The sequence below is a fragment of the Plutella xylostella genome, chromosome 6, assembly GCF_932276165.1.
Source record: "Plutella xylostella chromosome 6, ilPluXylo3.1, whole genome shotgun sequence".
NCBI lineage: Eukaryota > Metazoa > Arthropoda > Insecta > Lepidoptera > Plutellidae > Plutella > Plutella xylostella.
In genome coordinates this window covers 6053163-6079102 of record NC_063986.1, presented here as the reverse complement: position 1 = coordinate 6079102, position 25940 = coordinate 6053163, and the positions used below count along the sequence as shown (strand labels likewise).

The window sequence follows — 25940 nt, the reverse complement described above, 5'->3', positions numbered from 1 at the left end:
TATTACATCGTCTTTTGACGAACACATTCACGATCCACCTCAATATTACACAAAACCAAAAAATATACTCCAAGCCTTAAGAGAACCTTTGATCCTTGACACTGATTGACGAAAATGTGTAACATTGTATAATTGTTTTTCTCACATTTGATTCTAACATTATTTTTTTACTCATAAGTAGAATTTTAAAAATTCCTTTCCTTATAATAATTTATATCCTTTAGAAAATTTTCATTTGTGGTCAACGTGCTTTCTTAATTCCATACACGATCATTTTGAGGTAGCCAATTCTGAACAGCACGGCTTTCGAGAGGTGTGCCACAATTAAATGCATTTTTTTTCAATAAGTATTTTTAACGACATTTTTGCAATTTTCCTAATCTAGACTCTAAAGGCTGTTGGGGATTACAATTGAGGTGCTAAAAATTTACTCAGACCATGTTAAGTTACACAATTTATATCAGTTGCATCTGTAAAATTACATAATGTATAATGAACTAGGTACTAATTAATATTTTTTAGTATATATTTTTTATGTGTTACCTTTTTTTAATTTAATTGGATTGGAATAAAAATGTATACTTACTAACATTTCACCCTTTTATTAATTTCTATTTTTATTTTTTCTACCTATATTTTGTATAAAAGTAAGTATGAAAAATAACGGAAATAGTGTTTTACATCCACGATCAAACCTTAGATCGCACCGAGTGCAACAACCAAAAAAACTTATAATTTACAGAGACATTTTACGCGACATCCGTGAACGGGAACAAGCTAGTCATACACAAGAGGTACACTTACATAAGGTCCCTGAAAGTGGACACGGGGTACAAGTGGACCTGCTTCTTCCGACGCGACAAGCGCTGTCAGGCGTACGTCGTGAGCGACAAGCGTGACGTCATCAGTGACGTCGTGGACGAACACAACCATGAACCTTCTAAGTACAATTTTCAGACGGCTCCCACTATTAATATTGATTAAATATTGTTGTGTTGGCCAGTTACTAAGTGCCTTTGTTATGTACTTATTATTATACATACAATACATTTATATTGTAATAAATAGGTATATTGCTACTTTTATAGTTTCTCCTATGAGCCATCACAAACAGCTAAGTTAAGAAATACATATAATAATAGATATATTTTTGTTAATTATGTACATTATTGTACAGACATATCACATATCATAAATTACATGATCTATGAAATCTTATGTTGTTGAAACAAGTTAATTAGCTACCTATAGCATTCTGATTCGAATTAGTTTTGAAGTTACTCAGTTTTGTTATGCTTACCACAACCTATAGTTAGTTATTTGACCTTAAACAACTAATGAGAAGGTTTTTTTGTTATTGCCAAAACATGTTCGTTTATTTTAATTTTTTAGATTTTTTTTGTTGAATATTTATTTATCAAAAAATAATGCTCTAAGTGTGAAAAAATATAATATGTTTAAAAATAAATGAAAAACTATATATTATATCAGTGTAACAGAAGTTTAAAGTTCCTGATAACTTTTTCCATATATATCTAACCGAAAATAAACTATGAAGAGTGCCAATTAAAGGTATTTTAATTTGAATATAGCTGAAAAGATAAAATCTGCTGCGAATGAAAAAACAATTAGGTACCTGTATCTTTTTAAAAATTTATGTCAGATCAGACTTTAAAACTGACTGATAGACAGTGCTGTTTATCAATTAATATGAATCGAATGACAAAATATTGGCGGAATTACTAATAAGTAGAAAATCGGTAGCAGATTCTATTAGACAGCGAAAGCGCAACCGAAGCTAATTTGCACGATAAAAATGAGTTTTATTTTAATCTACGTTTTGGCCTATGACACCTTAGTAAATGCAAAAATATTGCTAATATTTGCCGAAATCATCGGAAGCCAGGTAGCGGCTTCCCAATAAATCAAAGTAAAATAATAAAATCCTATTACTTTTCTCAGAGGATGACCCGGCAACGCCACTTTTTCCTGAAGTAACACTGCATTGGTCACCGCAGCTCACGAGATCTAGGCGAAAAAAAAATGCCAGACTTTCAGAAACTTCTGATTTAACACAGCACGTTTTAACGAGTATACCGAAAAATCCTACAAATACAAATAGAACGCCAAGGAAAAGATGTGTAGGGTGCTACCAAAAGTTACTTGAGACAGGATATTCGACGGCTGCTGCCCGTAGCAAGGCGAAAAAAGTATATCAACAGTGCGAAAAGTGTGAAAAAGGATATTGCATCAAATGTTTTGAATACTATCATAAGTAGTTTTTCTCGCCGTCGGCTCTTTGACGCCACGATGAAAGGTGTATGGCGCCCTCTAGAATAACTCTAGATGACATAAAGTAGTGATCGATATAGACTCCGTTGTATTGTACCAATGAGTATAATTTGAGAAAGTGACATAACTTTTATTATTTTCCAGGTAGCTAATCTAAACTATCTAGTAAAGATAAATTTTTATGCACATTGCTATAATAGAGCGTTAACATTCTACCATCTGTAAGTTATATTTAGGTACTTATAATATATTTTTTAAATAATTTATTAAATTTTTTGTTAAAGGTCTCGCACTCTCGCACGAAATTGTAGAACCGGATTTCGTTTCCGTTCCCATTTCATTTGAATCTCAGGAAGGTTCTACGGACTACACAGCAGATAATAAAAGATTTCGAAAAAAGAACAAAGAATGGGTCTTTGATCGAAAATTTGAGAGTGTGGAAAGCGCAAACGAATATATAAAAAAAGAGAACACCTGGTCTGCAACTAAGACTCATAAGACTAAAGATGGTTTAAAACAATATTATCGTTGTAATAAAGTTAAGAGTAGCTCCACTCAATGCTCTGCTGCTATTCACCTGTTATTTGATGCGGAATGTGACGTTATATTATTTCGTACTGAAGCAGTTCATGATCATGAAAAAATAGGCAATCCATCTAGTATAAAATTAACTGAGACAACAAAAAAAGAAATACAAAAACTATATGAACAGCGTATGAAACCGAAAGCTATCATGAGCATTTTAAGCAAAATAGATGGAATAACTCTTCCGACCTTTTCACAGTTAAAGGCCTGTTTACATCAACTACGTAATAAAAATGACGGGAAATTATAATATCAGAATAATGAAGTAACGTAATTGACAACATTTCAAAATTTTATACAGTTGAAATTCGAAAACCATTTAGAGATATGGGTCTAATATTCACAAAAAAAAATGTTTCCGATTTTTCTATTGATTTATTTCAGAGAAAAACATAAAAATCTTAATTATCATTCGTGACATCACGATGTGGCATAATAATTAAACGCGCTTTTACTTCTAAAACATGAACAAAAAAAAAACATGTTATGTCACTTTGACAATGACAATGACAAACATCACTCAAATGTCTGTCACTTTTATGTGTCCTTGTCAATGACGGAAGTTCGTGATTGGTCCTTGCCACAAAATAAAGTTGAAGTTGAAGTTGATTGGTCCTTGTTCATGTCAAGTTAATGTCATCCAACTTTTTTTTTAGGTTAGGCAGGCAACGAAAATATTTTTATCCAAAGCCTCGACGTGACGTCACTCATACTAAAAATATTTTGAACTTTGAAATTAAAAAAATATATTAAAACATAGAAATATTAAGAAATACAAAAATACGGGTCATCTAAATTTGTGATATCTCGTCGAAAATAAAATAAAATCGGTGAGCATTTTATTTGAAATGTTGTCAATTGTATGGATTAGAAAGCCATTACCAAAAAATAATGAAAAACTAATTTTACTAGGTAACGTCTTGTCCTTCTAAAAAAATTGGATCTTTTTAAATAATCGTGTTTACTACACTGCAGTAAATTTCTTGTCAACTAAAAGAAAAACTCAGATCTTGTAGGTGTACCTATCTATACTGTATAGGGATTATGTATGGTTATTAGCTCATAGTCAGCTTGTACACCAATTAACCAATTGGTTTTATGAAGTTTTGTAGCATAAGGCATAAAGTATGAGATCCGATTGATTTATAGTAATCAAACATTTTAAAGTACTTTACTTTAAAGTAGGTTCTTTTTTATTAGACAAAATAAACAGATAATAAATTACAAAACAAACTTTATTTTATTTTGTAAGTATGTTTAATTAAATAAAATTGCATATTTTTTCTTTAAGCAATATAACAAAAAAGTTAGCATCGATAAACAATTGACTTCTTTTTAATATGCCGGGTTTTGACGTTTTCCTGCGACATTTTCAAATCTGGGTCTAAAGACCGATTTACACAATCTTATAAATCAGTGCATGCACTATGTGTTTATTGGTTAAAATGTGCCTTGAACCCTGACCAGCACAACTAGACACCGAATCAAAGTTGCATAAATATGTTCTTATACTTAAAGCTATAGAGTGAGCCATGTTTAGGTAGAGACCGTACCTATTCCTAAAGTGGAGACCCGCTGGTAAGTGTCAGATGTTGGTAAGTAAGCGGCTCGCCGAACTAAAGTGGCGGTGGACAGTCGGTTCGTCCGGAAGACGGAACGAGGGCGGTCACATAATATTTTTGCCCTTGGTAGACCATCTCTGCTAGATGGTCAGATGACAACAGAAATTTTGCGGGGAAACTGGGGACAAAAGTGGCACAGGACCGAAGGAATTGCTGTAAGTAGGTACACAAAAACAGGTCTACACCAAACAGTGGGCGATAGAAGGCTGATGATGATGATATGAAAGGGGCGGGGCTACAAAACGTCTTGCACTCTTGCTTAAGTACTAAGTACCTACCTACTTTAAAATACTATAAAGGTTGTACGCCTGTAGTTCAATTTTACAAAATACTTTCAGTAACAATTCTCAAAATAATGACTTAGCAACATGGAACGTTCCCGTCTACTCTGTGATTATACGTCAAAATAAATGTCAATGTCAAAAACATCGCGCTGCTCTATGCGCTCGTGTGGTGTTGTTCTTTTCATACGATAGGAATCAAATTTGAAATGAAAAATTAATGGTGTTTAAATGATTATAATAACTGATAATTGTAGTTATTATGTCTTAGTACACGTCTGATCATGTGAGATAATTAGGTTGTGCCGTAATACTTGTGATTAGAGTTTATTTAGTGCAAGATTTAGAAGTTTGTGTTGTGGTTGTGTGATTATCGGTATAATAATAAGTTTTTCTCCATAATTATTCATAATTTATTCTTTAGAATTATTAGCTTTCTATTACTCATTCAACCAGTATTACAGAAACGCCATTGGTTTTGGAAAACTGTGGTTAATAATGTCTAGATCGATTCTGCTCCTTCCACCTAACATGTTACTTTCCTTTCAGCTGTGCCATATCCTGTGTCTACAAAATATATCTTATTGCAGTATGAAATGTAGTTTTATTTTACATGTCCTATTACAGTAAATATTTAAAGACTGTGTTTCTTTCTAGGAACTTAAAAATATTTCTTTTGTAGGAATCTTCATAAACACAAGAGGAAATTCAAAGCTGTTTATCTATCAGAACCACACATACAGATTTATGTACAAGAAAGCATATGGAAGTCAGCTGTGGTACTGTTGGTATTTCTTCAGCCGGTGCTGTCCTGCGAAGCTACGGATCAATGATGTTGGGAAAGTAACGGAGACCATTGGAAGACACAACCACGACCCGCCCACTTGCTGGATGACTCCGGATGGCAAGTCCTACAACCTCCCCCCTCTACCCTCTACAGCTAGTAATGATAAGAATGCATGATTTATTATGATCCATGTACATTATTAAACTATTTGAAACTTTTTGTGTTTCACTGCCTTTTTATATAAGTTACAAACTGTTGTAAATAGAACAAAACTTTAATTTTCTGTTATATAGTTAGTTTGAAAGAGATTTATAAATTGATTTTATTAATTAGATATTTTATTACATATATTGTAGATTAGATTGTTTTGTAATGTAACAGAATTTACACTGTATTGGCTAGTTACAATGTCTTCTCTTTCCAATAACTGGTACTTAATTACTTTCTTGCTGTAAGCATTTAAAATTATTAGTTTCAATCTTAAATTAAATTGACAGTATGAAGAACCAGTTATTGGTAATGCAAGTTATTGATGGCCATAAGTCATTTGACCAACAAAATATTTGGTAAAAACTATCCCAAAGAGAGCTCTACTATAAGAATAGTATTTGTATTATTTCAGACAAAACTTGGTAAAATATAATGTAAAATTCCAATTATTGACTGCCTTAACTAATTAAGGCTATGTTCAAAGAAACAACACATAAGTATACATACATTCATAATGTGTAAAAACAGTTATTGACTTCTTAGGTACTTGTTATGTAAAATCTAAACATATGTAGGTACATATTGTACCTGCACCATCTTGTGTAATGGGAATGAGAAAATTAATAACTGAGCCATCCCTAGCTTTGTATTATTAATTCATGACTGTATTGAAAAAGGGATGTTATATATGTGATAATATACAGAATAATTTCGTATAGAATCCAGTTAAATCATAAATAAAATAAAATTAACAGATAAATATTTAGGTCAGTACCTATTTATAATTACTACTTCTTATTGTAATTATGTAATTTGCATTTCCCACGAATGTTTGCATTTAATTAAACAAACAAAACACATGTTCCTGTTAATAAGTTGGTTAGAGAAAAGGGCCTTTACTAATGTGATAAGTAGTATTAAAATATATAAGTACCTACCTATATGTGTATGTAAATTCTTTTTTATATATAAAAAAACATTGATATCTAAAGTTAAAAACATTTTAAATTATGTAATCAATAAAAAAAATGTTATGTTTACAATATAACAGTGCATTAAGTATATTACATATTTCGTACCTTTCATTTAATCCTTACGAATGATACCTATTAAGTAAATATATATATTAAATGGTGATCATTTGATCGATACTTAATGCAGGAAATACAGTCATGGTTATGACGATGGCGCTTGGAAATCAGGTTTTCTGTAATATAGAGTGACCCCTTCAGACAGATCATTAATTTAACTGATTACTAATCTCCGGGTTAAGTAGGTACTTACCAAAATAAAGCAGTGTAAAAAACTGGCAAAGCTACGACTTTCAGATAGGTATTTGTAACCTTTATAAGTAAAGGAGTTTTTAATACATTCAATTGCTGGCCAGACAATCATAATGATTGATTAATCAGTGGAATCAATTACATTCCAACGTGCATCCGAAAAAACCAAGTTATCAGTCAGTAAGTATGTTTACTCTTTGTACGTACCTATCAAGGTACAAAGGTTCTATGTACATAGCTACTTACTTAGAAAAAAACATATGTAATTAATCTTATTACATGTTGATTACAGGTAGGTACCTACCTATCTACTGAATACTAACTAATGCTTATCATAAAAATGATAAAATTATAATACCCATTCAGATTTATCGACTTATTGATATCACTTCCGAGCAATGAAAAAGTTCCAGTGACAACATTAAATTACTCCTTAACGGAAAAGGCTAGAAAAGTCGTTTGCAATATTGAAGTCCATTTATCAGCGTATCAGTAGGTATAGGTAACTATATTACCAACTAAAAACGCAAATATTGTGTTTACACAAATTGGCATAGAGTAAATTTCGGCATTTTGTGAGTGGAACTTTTCATTGCTCGCAATTGTAGGTACTTATCCACAAAACTAACAAAGTGGCTGGTACCTAGGTAGGTACACATTCATACTAACTAAATTTGTAGGTAGTAGTAGACATGTTCAGTCTCTACATCAACGACATAATTCGGGGTCTGAGCAGCAGCACCAATGTCGGCTGTCATGTTATATTGTGTAAACAATCTTAGTTATATGGATGACATGGTGCTCCTCAGCCCCTCTATAAGAGATCCGCAGAAATTACTTAAGTCAGCATTATGCGAATGCCCATGGACTGAAGTACAAAGTATTAAAGACCGAAATGCTGGTAGGTACTGGTGTTAAGGGCGGGGAGGGGTCCGGAGAGGGTACCCGAAGTCGTCTGGTTGGGCATCGGTTCGGGTTGTGCAGCAGTTCAGTTATCTTGGCCATAATACACTGACGAATGACTTCAGAGTCGACACTGACATAGAGCGTGAAAGACGGGCACTCTCGATCATAATATGTACCTAACATGCTTGCCCGAAGATTCCAAAGATACAGTGAGGAAGTTAAAATCACTTTATTAAGGCATATTGCCAGAACATGTGTGACAGTTGCCATCGACACGACAAAAAGAAGAAGAACATGTAGGTACACTGGGCATCAGTGGATCAACTATACCCGGAAGGCGATGAGAACCATGACTGTGCATTCTAATGCATAGGTACTGCACTACCCTTAATTGATATTTCCTGGATATTTCGTATAGATTTACAAATTTACAACAACGACAAAATAATAAAAAAGGTACCTAACTAGGTACTTATGGAAAAAAAAAGATGACTTTGAATGCATACAAACGAATTAGATGACTATTTATTAATTTGTTATTCTGTTCCTCGCCCTTGGCACAAGATGGCTTAAAGAAGACAGACAAAATAATATAATCGATCGAAAATCTCGTCTCTTGATAAACTCTCTATTATTATTTTTGAGACTGGTAGTGACATCTGTTGATATGTTTAAAAACTAAAGTGGCGTCACGTCTACGTCATTTTACGTCGTTCCATTATTAGGTATATCTTTACGCACCTATAAGTATTTTTCTTGTATTTTTAAGGCTTGTTATAAGTGTATGGTACACAATACGAGTATTTACAGTTTTTTTTAATATAATATAGTAGTTATGTGTAATACAAATTTTACGCATTAACAATTTGTGTTGTTGTAAAGTGCAGTCGTTCTTCCAAGGGCACGTATAAAAAACTAGTCTGTGGTTTAAAAAAATCAGAAATGACATGACGTATGAAACGTCATAATCGTCACATTGAATGTTGTGTTGTTGGTGAATATTTATTTTTGGACAATGTTTATTACAGAATTTTCATTTAAATACCTATTAAGATTAACGCCCTTCGTTAGTTAATTTGTTAGTGTAGGCTGTACAATAATGTAAACATAGGTACGACCCAATTATATCATGTTCGTGCAATTTTCCTGCTGAAAAATCAACTCCGTCTCAATAAGTTCAAATAAAGTGAATTAATACAGTAAAAAATAGTTTTATTTTACACGTTTTCTTAGTCAAGCCTCCAAATTATATCTCCAGGTATGTATTTGTCTTTGAGATCTGAACTTCATGTATATACTAATATATTTATGATGTGATTACTTTGTTAGGTCTTTAAGTATCCTATATCGGTTAAATTGTTATAGATTGGCCATTTATGCCTACTCATAAAATCATAAACTAACCTAAACTACTAGCTTATTAGAGTAGCCAATAAACTTACTTACATTTCCCACTTCAACTTTCTTATATTACTCTTTTTATGTTAGAATATCATTGATCTACATAGTCCTCTGTATCATGAAAGTGGGATAGTGTAAAAATGCTTTCTATTTATAGGATAAACCAATTTAAAGTAATGAAAAAATGTGATGTGTATCACAAAAGCATCAATTGTGCTGTAAAGCTGTAAATACAGAATCAGTGTTTTATTGATTTTCCAAATCCTTTCTATATCTTCTTAATTTTGGAGTGAATTCCATTATTTCTTTGTATACTTATTTACCACCCATTTGGCATCTTCTATGCTTTTTGTAATTATTTCCTTAACTCAGTTTGAATCGGGCTCAAATCTATGAACCTCCCACCAGATGCAAAGTTTCAAACAACATAGATTTGACCCCGATTCAAACTGAGTTTTCCAAATTGTTCTTTAATTTTGTTTACAGCAGACCAAAACCAAGTCTTCTACCTTCCAACTCATAATGGCTGCTATCAACTGGTACACAAAAACTTCAAGTACTACCTTCACAACCGTCTCAAAGCAAAGCTCAGTTGGACTTGCGTTCTGAGGAAAAAGACAGGGTGCTTGAGCCGGATATCCACCACTCTGATTGGCCGCTTCCTGGGCATCATCGAGAGTCACAACCACAACCCTACCTTGACTATCATGGATCTAAAACGGAAGAAAACACAATTTATTGTCTCTCCCCATGAAATGATTCCAATGTACTTTATGTAAATGTCTAAAATCTCATTATATTTGTATTTGTATTTTTGAAATTGATAATGTGTGAACAATATACATATCTTTATAAAACACACATTAAATCACTAAATTAATCTTAAATGTTGTTTTAAATGGTAATCTACAGTGTACTGACCATCATTTTCATATCTGAGCACTGCTATTCTGCTCCGTGTAATGTTGTAGTATAGTAAGGCATGTGGCAGTATTCATATACAGAAATAGTCAGGATGCAGTAGGTCTCACCTTTAGATGTTATATGAATAAAAACTATAGTATTTCTATGTATTATTCCAGTCAATCTTTTTAATTACAAATACACAAATTAATTCATATGTCTAGTCAGAGTTTAGTCTTTTTTATAGTTTTGTATTTATTATAATCAGTGTAATTTATGCCAAAGCATTTGTGAAATAAAATTATGTAATCTTATTTAATGTCCCTATTCAACTTGTACTATAGACCTTTATTATAATATATGTATGTAAAAAGATGTAATTTCATTTCAATTTCCCAAGTAGAATAAGTGGCAATAATTGAGTAAGTTCTATATTTTTATGTATTTTGTAGTTTTAACTTAGTAACTTATATATCTTATGTAATATGTCCTTTACTAACAAAAAACTATTTGTTTAGTTACAGATGTGCTTAAATTGGACTGGGTGTTGATTTACTTCACGAAACTCGATGAGGACAAGCTATACCGCTGCAATGTCTGCCAGGCCATCATGGAGTGCGAGAGCGAAGAGACCAAGGCCGAGATCATGGTGGATCACATCCAACAAGGGCACAAGGAAATCTACGAACTCCACAAAGATAATCCAGAGGAAACGGTGGGGTTTCGCATAGAGTTCCTCCATCTGAACGTTTTAAATGAGGAAGACAAGTCACAGCAAGTGATGGAGGTGTTGGAAGAGGAATCTGCAGAGAAGCAAGTGGAAGAAATACAAGGAGATGAAAATGTACAATTTGTTCTCATGTCTGAAGCGGAACCCACTCCAGTGAAGCCGGTGAAACGGGAAAAGCCACCCAGAGTGTCAGCTGCTCGTTCTGGAGGAAAATGTGAGTATCTTTTATTTACTCTTTTAACTTTTAATTTAATATAATTTAAAATTTTAATAAAATAGTTTTTATGTGTAGGTCCACTTATTCTATTCTTAAGAGTGACATATTTACTGTATTTACTAGCTAATCCTTTCAGTCCGCTGACAATCTATTTCAGCTCTAGTATTTGTCAGAGACACACTAAAAAGATCTTTTTCTTTATATTTAGTTTGCCAACTATAGCATAGGTCTAAAATAACCATAAACAGTTAAAAGATCTTCTGTCAAGTAATAGATCTTCAGTCTTTCCAATTCCCTCTCACATCTTCAAAACCTCACAAAATCCGCCCTCCCATCCGCAGTAAAGAGGAGCTGGGTGTGGAAGTACTTTGAGAAGATCAGCAGCGTGATCTTCCGCTGCAACCTGTGCAACGTGGTGCTGTCCATCAAGGGCAACAACACCAACAACATGAACCGCCACGTGAAGAGCAAGCACCCCGTCATCTACAAGACGGAGATGATGTCGGCGACCTACACGCGCAGGAAGGACCAGGCGCAGCTGACGGACGTGGCGTGCGAGGTGGAGATCCCTGTGGTGAAGGCGGAGGCGGTCGCTAGCACGCCCAAAGCGAGGGCTAAGGCTACCCGTGAGTACTTAACACTATATACTTTTATTTAGGTTAGAGTAGTATTTTATTTGTAATGTGCGCGAGGCCGACCCGCTATGTACAGGAATAAAGAGAAAAGAGGAAACATACCTGGTAGGCACGATTGTCCGGCTAGCGGCAAGCAAGGCCTCTTCGATTCACACTCGTTTAGGTTGATTGGCTGAGTTTCGCGGCGTTAAGTTAAGTAGGTTATTATAGTACGCGGCGTATTGATGGTTTCGTACAAGTTGGGAGCGGCAGCATAAAGGCTGGCTCGAACCAAAGCGCTTGACAAAGTGGGGTGAAAATTGCCGTTGAAGGAGGCAGATGACACAAGCTGTCACCTTATGTCCATCTACCCGCAGGTTTCACGTAGGGGTAGTCAGTATACTTTTACTCATGTGATGAATGCGAGCCGTATCGCGGTTGTTGAATCAGTACTTAGTGCACTTCGGGTACACATCTAGTAACTAGATGTGCAGGTTTCCTCACGATGTTTTCTTTCACCGAGCGATGCTATACATTGAATTTAAATTCCAAAGAATCCATTAGTACAGTCAGCTGCATAAGTAGCTGTACACTTTTGTACCTTGTCAAACTCACAAACTGCCTATTCAAACATTGACGATTTGTTATGTAGTCAGTTTGACAAGGTACAAAAGTGTATAGCTACTTATGCAGCTGACCGTACATTCCATATTAGTAAGTTTATTTCCAAAATTTAAGAACCCATCACACTAACCTTAAACCCTTTACCATCAGCGGACGCGGCTACCCGGCTGGCGCGGCGCAGTTGGATCTGGACTTACTTCACTCGCCTCTCGGGCACGCTGGCGCAGTGCAAGCTATGCAACCGCAAGATCAACCACGGGGGCAACGCCACCGGCAACATGAACCGGCATCTCAAGTACTTGCACAAGCATGTTTATGACAACAGCGTGGTGGAAGCCGATAAGACGGATATTGAAGGTTTGTTCATTTTATTATTGTTATTTTTAACATCAGGCTGTTGACTGCTGTGCTAAGAGCGGCAGATTACATTCCTGGGGCCAGTATTTCTGTTGAATGACTGATATTGACGCATCGGCGTAGTTTGGGAGAGGCCTACATCCAACTTAAAATTGCTGTTACGAAACTATGAGTGTGTAGCCCTATCACTCAACAATCGTACACTGATGGACATAGCAACTCCCAAGGAGCACCCGGCCTCTCTCATCTAACAACTACACTTTCTAAGTCGGTCCAGTAAACTGAAGGCCGTCCCACACTGCGTTTGTCTATTTTTAGTCTCCACTCGAGAATTGTGTACCCTAACAGTAATCGGTGCTTCACCATACAACCCCGACTCACAGCCCCTGCAGCTTGCATATGTACATCATATATTATCATCACGACCCATCACGTCCCCACTGCTGGGGCACGGGTTTCCTTCCAATGTAGGAAGGGTTTAGGTTTAGTAGTGATACATACCGTATTATAAACAAAACATTTCTATCTCATTCCAGACGTAGCCTGGGTATGGAAGCTCTTCACTCTGGACGAAGATAGCTGCTACGCGTGCAAGATCTGCAACTTCAAGTGCATCAAGTTCGAGGCCATAGACAAGAGTGTCCAGTTCATTCTGGAACATCTCCGCAGCGAGCACGGCGTCATATCTGGCAGCCAGATCATTTCTGGCTCGGACTGTGACGCGCCAGATATGGACGAGTGCACTGTGGCTGTAGATTTCTTGAAAGGGGCTGAGATGTAAAGTTATATGTAGGAGAGACGCGAGAGGCCTTACAGCGGTGTCTGTTTCATTGTTTATTTATTGATAGTAACTAACCATGGTTATTCGATTTGATTTTTTGAAGTGTAGTAAATATATTATGTTTGATTAAGAGAGGTATTGCGTAACCTTCCCAGTTTCCTTCAGGGTTAAGAGATATAATTTTCATAGATAATTTCATTACACAATATTATTATACCTACTTATATAAATTAGTTAAATAATTTATGTATACATGCCGTTTCAGAGATTTAGTTAGTGCTGGCAATCTTATCTTGCACTAGTCAGCATTTAACCGCACATGTCTCATAATCTTAATTCAAAACAGAAGGGTTTTGTCCTACGCTTGTGTTATTGGTTTTAATCTTCTTATGTCCTGTAAAAAAATGTAATAGGCCGGTCCTGGCTAGGGCTTAATCCTGGGTGCCAAAGGTTTAAGATATTCACACATACAAAACTATACTTTAATGTATCCTCTTTTACTTATACTTACTTACTTCTTCTTATACTTTGACGAGAAATATTGCTTTTTATATCTATTGAGCAATTATTAGTTACAAATATGAATAAATAAGGTGTAGGAAAATATTGTTTTTAGTTAATTAACTATTTGGTCTTATCCGTAATTAATTATCACCAGCTCGCGGCCAAAACGTTTCTGTGTTTTAAAAAGTTACTGTTTTATGGATCTTTTAAGCCATTATTAATAACTGTATCTACCGATGGCTAGTAGAGTCCGCGCCACCACTAAAGTCCGATAGCCGCGGCGCTGAATTCAACGTAATATTATTTACTCTATGGCTACACTCATATGACAAATTGTCAGACCATTGTCAGACAGTATGGATAGATTGGATAGGCAGGTTAGTTCCAGATTTTGGCGTAAGACTTCAGTGGTGGCACGGAATGTAATTCTTTCGTATGTTTTTGACACATAAAAGTTGCGTCTAAAACCGTATCAAAGTAACGAACAGTCGTTGATAGATACTTATTGAAACTGGCAGTTAATAGACGATAATGTAAATATATTATAATGTGAGAAGCCTGTTTCGCAAAACATTTATTTAATAATAGTATCAATATTATGGTGGTAGGCAAATATTGTAACTGGGTCTAGATAACTTCTACTTCTAAAAATAGCAGAACAGGCATTTTATAGGAAAAATTGGTTTAGGCTTCTAAATTGCTATTATTTGTTTAGTTAGACCTTTAGAGTTAGTAGAATAACGACATACTTAGTTGAAAAAATATATATACTTACATAGTTATTATGTACCTAATATCATGTTCCGAAAGACAATTTTTAGTGACTAGTGGCGCCATCTAGAATAATTTGGAGGAACAAATATTTATTTTGTGTACTCTATAACGCTGCCTACTTACATGTAGATATTTATAGTCCTTGGTGTATTATTATTTAAAACTATTTGGTGTTTGATCAGGTTTAATTATATTAATGAACTTTGTCCAATGTGGTCAAGAAATATAGTTAAAAAAAACCGCATATACATAGATCGTCCTATCCCAATAACGATGATGCCGTTATATTTACGACATTAAGCGCACATACTAAGCATACTTTATTTGATGAATACTGATGATAATGATGATGAACATTGAACAAGGATGACTTTCACTAGTCTGAGGCCGACTAGGCTGTTCATGTAGGTCTGTGCTGCTAATCCGGTGTGGAAATTATCGTAAGGTATTTTTAATTACTTGTGCTTAGCACGATTTCGAGTTACTCATAATTCGAAGCACTATTAAATATTTTTATTTAGTTTAAATATTTATGGGAAATCTGAGAATAGATACATATTTCATTTGTCTTTATTATGATTTTGAGTTAACTAGACACTTACTTGGAGGACAATAACTCGAAATAGTTTTAAAATCATCATCGTGTGATTTTTACTTAGCATATATAAACATTAACTATACTACAGTTTCGTTATATTATGAAACAAAAGAAATAACATGGTACATCAGAACTCCTGCATACCTTTGGAATGTAATCCTCGAATTAGTTTACTGCAGCACTGATATTGGAATTTCATTTCATTGTTATCATTAATTATAAAGTAGCATAATCTCTGTTTTAGTTTTACACTACACTAACTTTATTAAAACATACAATAAATATATTATGTAAAATATTTGGGTTTCGTTTTAAAAGTAAAAGTAATCGCTTTTGGCACAACATTGAATGACTTTATTAAAAGTTCACATTAAATACGTCAAACTAAAGTCACGTCAAACTTATAAATAAGATACAGAAATACATACAACTCGTACTTAATAGACACAACCACATAAATATAGTACCTTCTTATATTTTAATGGTACATTTAGCTCATACAATACCAATATAGACAAGTCTATTCGAAAAGTCTATTAAATATTATGTCGTGATTTTAAAAATAATTTACATAAATAACAATTAACCCTGTATTTTAAATCGTAAAGCTTATCTTAATGAATAGAGTTACAAATTGTAACAAAGGTTGAGGTATATGTTGTTATAGGTACTTAATCGGATTATAAACAATGTGTGGGTGAAACAGTGTAGTGTATTAAATTATTCAGGTACTTGAATAAATATATTCTTCAAAGAAGATCTGGTAAGGAAAAGTGGTTAGTTAATTTTTGTGTTGATTAGTGTATTATTATAGTATCATTACAGGTACATCTTTATTTGGTTAAAATACCTACGTTTGAAAAATATAGGTACCTACACATTGGTTTTTTTTTACTTAAGTAAAAAGATGGGATAGTTGAATAGGTAATTTAACTTGTTTTCTATAACAACTATTCTACATGAGACAACAATCACTATCAAAATACTCTATTCTAATCATAATATTCATTAAATGTTCTCTTGTACATTACTGGCAGGCAAATTACGAGGTAATATTTGTACTGTTTCTTTTTAATCTATTGATTATTTTTGTTATAATATTTTTTTTACGGTATATTTTTTATTGATCCAAAAATTAATTAATCTCAATACTTAAGTTATCTCATTGAAAAGTAATTTATACATTTTTAAAGAGCTTTTTCTATATTTTTGACGATTACCTACGCGACAATTTTATTAATTTGTCTATTTTAATGCTTTTATTCTATTGTTTACACACCTGATACTTATTTGTACAATTTCTATTGAATAGGTACTCACATCAATATTGTATAGGGTCAAGTGTTGTACCTATGGACAGATGTACCTGTGGACACCATCAATTTGGAATAAACTAAACGCAATAAAAAAAAATCGAACGCATCCATAAAGTTTTTTTCTTATTGGCAACACTGACTAACGCCATTTTTATTTTCTCAACGAAAGTGTCTTGTGTGTGATGAGATACAAATATTGATTGTACCTATGGACGTCTAGCATGCAACTAGGTATCAATAGTTTATACAAAGTATTAACAATGTTTTGTGATATTTTCAGTGTCTCGCAGTCAATCTGGGAAGAAAAGAGATATCATATGTCCTGATGCCCTCACAGAAGCCGTAAAAGAAGTTAAATGTGGCACGACTTCTTTAAGAAAAGTAGCTGCAAAGTATAATATTGCTAAATCAACCATATTTAGATACATGCAAATGCATAAGAGCACAAACTTAGACCAAACAACCATCGAGCTCCTAAAGTGTGATGTAAGAAGAGTATTCGACAAAGACGAAGAGCTTCAGTTATGTGAATACTTGAAAAAAGCAGCATATTTATACACGGGCTTAACTACAAAACAAGCGAGAGACCTTGCATACCAGTTTGCTGTAGACAAACAAAAAACTAATGTGCCTGAAAGTTGGAAGAAGTATAAGTGTGCAGGAATCAGCTGGCTTAGATATTTTCGTCGAAGATTTCCGATTCCGATCACTAAGAAAGCCCGAACCGACAAGCAAGAGCCTCTAGTTTCAAGAGAGTAATTGTTACCGCTTTTTTCGACAATCTGGACGCCGCTTACAAACAATATGAATTTCCCCCTGAATCGGTATATAACATGGATGAAACTGGGATAACTACTGTTCATAAGCCCTGGAAAGTTCTGGCTCCCAAAGAGACCCGCCACTTAGGAAAGTTACCTTCAGTAGAACTAGGAACCAATACCACTATGATAGCCTGCATAAATGCTATTGGGAATGCAGTTCCCCCAATGTTTGTATTTCCAAGAGTTTTTTCAAGAAACATATGCTGAATGTTGGTGCAGCAACAAAGTAAGGGTGGTCAACAGAGCCAATATTTCGAATGTTTTTGGATCACTTTCTTCAGTTCGTAAAACCCTCAAAAGAAAGACCAGTTCTTTTGATAATGGACAATCACGAAACCCATATTTCTATTGAGATACTTAATTGATAAATCCAAACGGTATTACCTTATTGACTTTACCCCGACACACGTCCAACCATTTGCAACCTCTGGACTAGACCGTTTTCGGACCATTTAAAATCCAATATAATGCTGGCCCTGATAGGTGGATGGAACCGAGATATCTTTAGGGATGAAGTTTTTCTTTGTTCTTTTGTAACAGACCGCCCAAACCCATTTAAATTTTCAGTAGAAAACGAATCGCGAGAGCCTAAAGTGTCTTCAAATGCAGACCAGCTTATTATGGATGTAAACAGCCCAAGAAGACCAGACCCTATTATTCAACCAGTTGCAGACGCCTCAGAACAAAATGTAAATGCTGATGAGATTTTACCAAGGATGCCTAGAACTCCAGAGAAGACTACAAATATAACACCAGAATCGCTTCGTCCTCCGTCATCAGAAAGCAGGTGCGCGAAAGACGGTGCAATGGGGAAGAAAACCAGGAAAAACCAGAATTTTGACGGATACACCAGAAAAACAGGCAATTTTAGGGGAAAAAACTGAATATCCAGAGCCAGAACCAGGCCCTTCTTATGCTTTTCCATTTAGCACTCCGACAAACCCAGATGGCAAGATGAAATTAATTCAAAAGAAACGATTATTTTACACTCTGAGTTCAAAATTTAAAATGTATTCCAAAGACAAGAGCCAAACAATTACATGCTCTTACTGCAAAAAGAGCTTCCACATTAATTGCATTCCCTATCACACAGAGAAGATTTTGACTCTGATGATGAAGGTGAAGGTGTCACTTGTTATGTTATTGCTAGCGATACTGATAGTGACAACTCCACTCAATTTTTGTTCGAAGCTTGCAATGCTAAGAAATGATTTTTTTTGTGAAAGAGGATAATTTTTTGTGTTATTTATGTTAAGATTTCTATTGAGTGTCCTGAGGTACGATAACTTTACTAAATTTTTTTTCGAATCGTGCAATCTTATTATAGTATATAAGACTAGCTGTTCCCGCGAGCATCGCTTCGCCTTAAAAAGTTTTCCCGTGGGAATTCTGGGATAAAAAGTAGCCTTTGTTCTTTCTCAGGGGCTAGATCATATGTATACCAAATTTCATTCAAATCCGTTCAGTAGTTTTGGCGTGAAAGAGTAGTTGTGTGTCCTAAAATACAAAGCTGTACACAGGTACATCTACCCTGTCCACAAGTACAAACGTCTGTTGTACCTGTGGACATACTGGACATACCCAAGGTTTTAAAAAAATACGTTCCTATCTGTTAAGGTTATCGCAACTAAACTGTGGGATTTTAAAAGGCTGATTATCATTTCATTCATTAAGAATAATGTTCCAAATAAAAATATTTACACAATTTTATGCTACAAATACTTTTACTCCCAATTCTGGAAACTGTCCACAGGTGTAACGTTTGACCCTAACTTAGGTAAATCCCAATCTATTCACATCAATCCATATTTTACAACATCAATGTCACAATTTAAAAATATATCTTTAAATCTAACTAGGTACCCTTTGTTGAGCAGCGCTTCTATTTTTTAGGTATACCTATATAAAATACTGGCAGTCCTCAACATAGAGTCACCATAGCGCTACCACTGAAGTCTTACGGCAAAAGCGGGAACTAAACTACTCATATTCATACGATCTGACACGGGTGTCTGGCACAACAAAGTTAATCAAAAGTAAAATATTTTGCCTCTTGCTCTTGGTTTTGATAAACTTTGTTGTGCAAGACACCCGTGTCAGATCGTATGAATATGAGTAGTTTAGTTCCCGCTTTTGCCGTAAGACTTCAGTGGTAGCGCTATGGTGACTCTATGTTGAGGACTTCAGTGGCGGCGCGGACTTTACCTATTTGACACTGAGAACTTTAATTTGGCATGAAAATGATTCAACCCATAGACTCGAGTTCGAGTCGAGTTACTTCAACTCTTTAACCTGCGTTCAAGCTACGGGCTTGGGTCCACAGCTATGTTGACTCTGTATGTAGACGATCCTGCCTCTGTAGGTGTGCAGGGCAGCCTTGCACCACGGCCCTCTAGAGCACCTCCATCTGATCTTGCCACTTCGAGCGCACCCGTTGAACCTGAACCTAAAGCCTCCGACGTTGATGCCCATCTTGCCTTGCTTGCTGAGGCAGTACGACGCGAAGCTTTGCAGTCCGGTGCCGATGAAGCCTGAAATTACAGGATAGGTTAGTATTGCGTGTAAGTGTCCAGTTTTGCCGCTTGCAGGGGTCTACTCTAGTCTATAAAGTGTTACTTATAAGCACAGTGATTACCGTAAACTTCACCTAAAACATTAACACGCGTTTCATTCTTCCAGTGTCGTTCGGGCTGTCGAAGCGCGGGTTCCCGGTGATCTACGTGAAGGGGCAGAAGTTCCTCAAACACGAGGGCTACCGGGACCGCATTCGCTGGACATGCAGCCGCCGCGTGCAGGCCGGCTGCCGCGCCAACCTCACCACCCTCACCGTCACCGGAGACATCGTGCGATCGTTCTTGGAACACACGCACACGTGACGGTGGAACGTGTTGCGTAGGAGAGGAAAGAGTTTGAGCTTTGGTATTGTTTATTTTTTGTATATCCAGTTAAGTACTCTAGTTATATAATGGTAAACTATAAATTGTGTCGGTAAGGGATTGAAGATAATTTACGGAATGTATGTATGTAGGTGTAGTTAGTATACCTGGTTAAGTACCAAAGTTGAAAAAGTTTTAATGATTGCAAATCAACAATTAATTACAGGTGTATAATATTGTAAAGTTTTGACGAAGTTTTTAATTGATATGCATAGGTATATTTAAAGTGCCTTTAAAATGATAATGCTACAGTCTTTAAGTAGCCTACCAATGAATATGTCGTGTCTTATAAAGCAGGGTGCATATATTTAATACGTTGGATGTAAAATTAATGTTATTGGTGTGAATAAAACATATTATAATATTTAAGTTACTTATTTTATTTACACATCTCTACAAATACACATATCGGTGGAAATATGAAATTGAGTAAGGATCATATACAGTGAAACCTGGTTAAGTGAGAATTCAAGGGTCCTGCAATATCGTTTCACTTAAAGAGGTATTCCACTTACCCAGTGTCTCACATATACAGGGATAAATAAATATCTGTCTCATTTACAGAGGGTTCCATTAATAGAGGTGAGAATACAGGTTATTTCAGTAATACAGGTGCGATCAATCATTAAATAAAATTAATTTAATATTTTTTTTTATTCATTCATTAAAATCAGCACAACTTCTACGCGTGTCTTCCCACTTTCATAAAAGGATATTAAATTTAGTTTTTCACATAATGATAACTATTGTAGCTTTCGTTTTGGCATTTTTCAAATTTAAATATCTGTATGATAGTAAATTGAAGGTTTAACATTGAACTGAACTGAAGCTCAAAATTTGTACTTACGTACTTGGAATTACGTGTGGAATTTGTGGGTAGAATAAGAATGAGTAAAACAAACAATGTTATCTCAGTTACAGAGGTTTATGCATATAAAATTTACTGGCTGTCTCAGTTATAGAGGTAACTATGATGATAAATCGAAAGAACAAATCCCAGATATAGAGGCTTACCTCGTCCCACTAACAGAGGTAATTCAGTGCCAAAGCATGAGCCTCAGCATGAGTTCCAGCTATGGAGGTTTCTCACTTATCCAGGTCCCACTTAACCAGGTTTCACTGTATACCTACCGTAGTGTTGTGATGTCATATTCACAGTAGGAATAAGTCTTAAGTTATATTATACTATTTTCGTTTGTAACTTCATGTAACGGTTTTAAATCTAACCAGTCATCGTCCAGTGAAAGATCCTTGATGTTCTCTGTCTCTTCACCTTGCTCTCGCAAGATTGATTGATTGATCTTCTCCCTGTCTGCACCTCGCTTCCCTTCCCGTAAAACAGGGTGTTCACCTTGCTCCCGCAAGATTGATTGATTGATCTTCTCCCTGTCTGCACCTCGCTTCCCTTCCCGTAAAACAGGGTGTTCACCTTGCTCCCGCAAGATTGATTGATTGATCTTCTCCCTGTCTGCACCTCGCTTCCCTTCCCGTAAAACAGGGTGTTCACCTTGCTCCCGCAAGATTGATTGATTGATCTTCTCCCTGTCTGCACCTCGCTTCCCTTCCCGTAAAACAGGGTGTTCACCTTGCTCCCGCAAGATTGATTGATTGATCTTCTCCCTGTCTGCACCTCGCTTCCCTTCCCGTAAAACAGGGTGATTATGTTCGCCAAAAACCTTGACGACTTCATTAGCTCTGGTGATGACAGCTGCCTTGCACTTACGGCCTCGATAAAGTCTGCATTTCCAACGCATTACATTGCCGCTAAACAAGTAGTGTTTCACGAACTCGAAACCGTTGACGCAAAGTATTTGCTTTGGTACCGCGCCACTTCTACGTTTTATTAAGCCTGTAAATATATTGATCACATTGCTTAAAAAAATAAAAAAAAACATAATCTATGTACAAAAAAGATTCATTATATTATTTACGGTTTTATAATTATTTTATCCACTGATATCCACCCATGTCCATCTTTCCAAATCTGTATTATATTAGGTTTTGACAAAACATAGTTAGCGATTCTAATGGCATAATTTTATACAAAACTGTAATTATTAATACACTTTCTAGCAATTAAAAAGTTTCACACACACAATGCTCACACCAAAATAATAGCTCCAATTTAAACATTTAATTTAAAATTTGAAACATGATTTACTTTTTTAGTTGGTAATATCGTAATGCGCTGTTATAAATTGAACTCATGTGCATTTGCAATGTGGTATGTTAAAAACAACATAAAGAAACGAGAAACATCATAATTTTATCAGTAAGTACTTAAGTATTTTTCAAAACCGCAACTATTATGCACGATCACTATATGCACCTCCGCTGCTATTCAACCCTTTCATCATTCGTTGCACAAAATGCCACACGCGACAGATTTCCATTTTCTTCCTTCAAAAGATCACAATCAATGATTATGTCCGAGCTTGGTGGTGATGAGGTTCTGTCCGAAGGTCATGATGACGGCCTTGCACTGGTGGTTGTACCGGCGGCAGCGCCAGCGCACGCGGCCGCCCGACGACACGTAGTGGCGGCCGAACGGGTGCCCGCCCACCACCAGCGTGGGCCGCCCGTCGCCCTCGAACACGATGCGGGCTGGAAGAACAACAGTTGGAATGGCTTTTTAATACATTTACTTAGAAGTAGTGAAAGTCCTACTACACTGCAAAGTTTTAGAAATACTTTGGAGACTGTGGAAAGAGAAGGAAGGAAGGCAAACAGAGAGACTTGTCGTCATTGTCAAAAATATGTCCACAGTGATCCACAGATTGAGCTAATGCAGTTCCTTCAAGTGGCTAAAAAGACACTGCGCTGATATTTCAGTAGAAGCCTTTTTGGTGAAGTACGCAAAGTAGAGTTAAGGAAACAGAAAGAAACATAAAAATTAAACAGACTGAAATAATCACGATGGTGATTTTCAAATGAATCACATACTTACTTAGTAACTACTTATGAGATGGGAGAAATAATAATACAACTTTCACATAACATGATCTATTCACAAAAAGTACATTAATTATCAGTAAAAAATTACATCAATAATAGGTTATGTTAAATAACACCTCGACAACCTGCTGAGTCAGTTAAATTAGTTGTAAAAAGTGTTGAAATAGACATCATATTATTTAAAATAACTAGGTATCTACAAACTAGTATTGCTTTTACTTTGAAGTTGCATAGAATCCATGTTTCTGGGTAACTTAGGTAAGCAATAGTAAGCATGCACTTACGTTAGTACTTATACGCAACAAAAAAGATTTAAAAAAATCAGCACCACACACAAATAATACAAAAAGTAAATAAGGCATTTAACTAATGTATAATTTTATTTAAATATGAATAGGTAATTAATAAATTATTAAAAAATTATTTTAAACAGATGAGATGGTGCGAGTCACATTTTTATACTTATTTCTTAAGTAAATTATGAAAGTGGTAACTTTTTCTTAAACATTATTAAATTTTATGGGACTAATTTAAAAGAGGTAGATATACATATCTATTAGGTTGGGATATTCACTAGAATTTTAAAATTACTGCTTCAATAGCTGACTGACACGACTCCTGTAATAATTAGAACTATACTAATAGACAGGTGTTACTTTAGTCACATATTTTTCGTACCTAGGTCATGACTGTCAAATGTGCTAACGAGCGCCAATAAAAACACACACGCACTCACGCCTTGTACTAATGTACTCCCTTGCGGGGTAGGCAGAGGTGCATATTGCTGCACCCACTTTTCGCCAGAATGTTATGTTAGTCCCAATGTAATAGGGGGCGGGCCTATTGCCATTTTACGGGCACATCCAAGACCCGAGAACAAATATCTGTGTTTAAACAAATATCTGCCCCAATAAAAACATAACTACTTATTCGAAAGCGTGTTTTCCAAAAAGTTACAATTACTTTTACTAACACAAATTAGGACCTAACACCTAATACCTATTGAATATTTTTTTTGACAATACTGCTGTTATTTTTAAATTCATGAACACGACATGACATGACACATGACTGTAACAGCCAATAGGATGCCACAACCAGTAGATACTCACTACACTCACTACCTACCTCTACAATAAAATATGGTAGATAAGTTATACATCATGTTTTTTTTAAAATATAACCTAAGGTGTCCCACTGCTGTGCAAAGCTTTTCCATGTACCATTTTCTTTTAATGCCTAATTAATCAAATATTTACCTGTTGATTTAATAGATTTATTGCGTCTTTGAATTTGAAAATAACTGACCATAAAATTAGAGCTGCTACCCCTTACAGCGAATACCCATTTGAAAGGGTTATTCATGGGTTGGGTATTCAGGTTTTACCTCAGACACCAATCATTAAATAACCTTTGACCGTTTATAGTAGGTAATCGTGCATCAATGTTTATGCGTTAATCTCAAATACGCTAAAACGCATCATTCGTAATAGATGTACGTAATGGGCTCTTGTGATCAATCATAGTGTGTAGGAATAGTTTTCCTGAGGTAAAACCCTTTCGTGAACCGGTTACCTTGCCCAGTACAAGAGGTACGACGTTATCTTGGAATATAGAAGGGTTTGAAGATGAACCCGACCCTCAAACGGGATAAGTACTAGACCGGCTCCATTTTAAAACCCCGGTTGTCATTTTTTTTATCTGGCAAATGATTGTGGCACTCGTTCAGTTTGACAATGTGGGTGCCATTCGTGATGGCTATGGCACGACATTTAGCGAAAGACTTGTGACAACGCCATCTAGTGCGGCCCGTGCGGCTCACGTAGTGCTTCATGAAGCGATAGCTGTTGATCATGAGGGCGGTTCTTCCCCCGACCTCTGCGAAGGTGGCCCGACAGCCGCCCAACACTGCAACTAATGGAGAGAGATACATATGTTAGTACGACGGTAGTAAGGGATTAAGAAAAAAGTTAAATGCATAAATACAGTCTATTACCTACATAACTACGTTTTCTCAGGGAATTGTAAAGTGGTATACTAAGCCGAAAGGGGGTATAAAAACAACAAATGTTGATTGGATTGACTCAATGAAACACCCTGTAAATATAAGACCTTATGCATGATCACTGATTAAATTATATTTTAACATAAATGATTAAGAAACGAAAAATCTTATGTATATTCGCAAATCAATTTAATTTCTTTATCAATTATTAAGAAGGTTAACTTAAATAACTACTTAGTAAATAGTAAATTCGATCTACAAAGATCCATATACAACAACGGTGTTATATTTTGAAGTATTGAATTTGTCAAGCAAATCAAGTATTGTAGCTCAATTTTTCACATTCATCGAAATTATTCTTAAGCAGAAAAAAAAACAGAAGCAAATCCTCTAGCTAGCTGGTACAAATAAAATAATAGTTAAATATAATTTTACGTA

At 35.3% G+C, this 25940-nt stretch overlaps 1 protein-coding gene and 1 long non-coding RNA gene across 2 annotated transcripts in view; one reads left to right on the top strand and one right to left on the bottom strand.

Moving 5' to 3' along the window:
* Positions 1-13858, top strand: part of LOC105388802 — a 436653-nt gene extending 422795 nt beyond the window's left edge. Inside the window, exons 5-8 of the mRNA XM_038119572.2 lie at positions 10789-11214; positions 11559-11843; positions 12606-12812; positions 13349-13858. Coding sequence (XP_037975500.2) covers positions 10789-11214; positions 11559-11843; positions 12606-12812; positions 13349-13593 — 1163 coding nt within the window. The 3' untranslated portion in view covers positions 13594-13858. The remainder of the gene's footprint in view (positions 1-10788; positions 11215-11558; positions 11844-12605; positions 12813-13348) is intronic.
* Positions 13859-20901: 7043 nt separating this feature from the next.
* Positions 20902-25937, bottom strand: LOC119694099. Its single transcript, XR_007266411.1, has 2 exons — positions 21894-25937; positions 20902-21815 (listed from the first exon to the last, which is right to left on the bottom strand). It is a non-coding gene; the product is annotated as an uncharacterized LOC119694099 (long non-coding RNA).
* Positions 25938-25940: the final 3 nt, after the last annotated feature.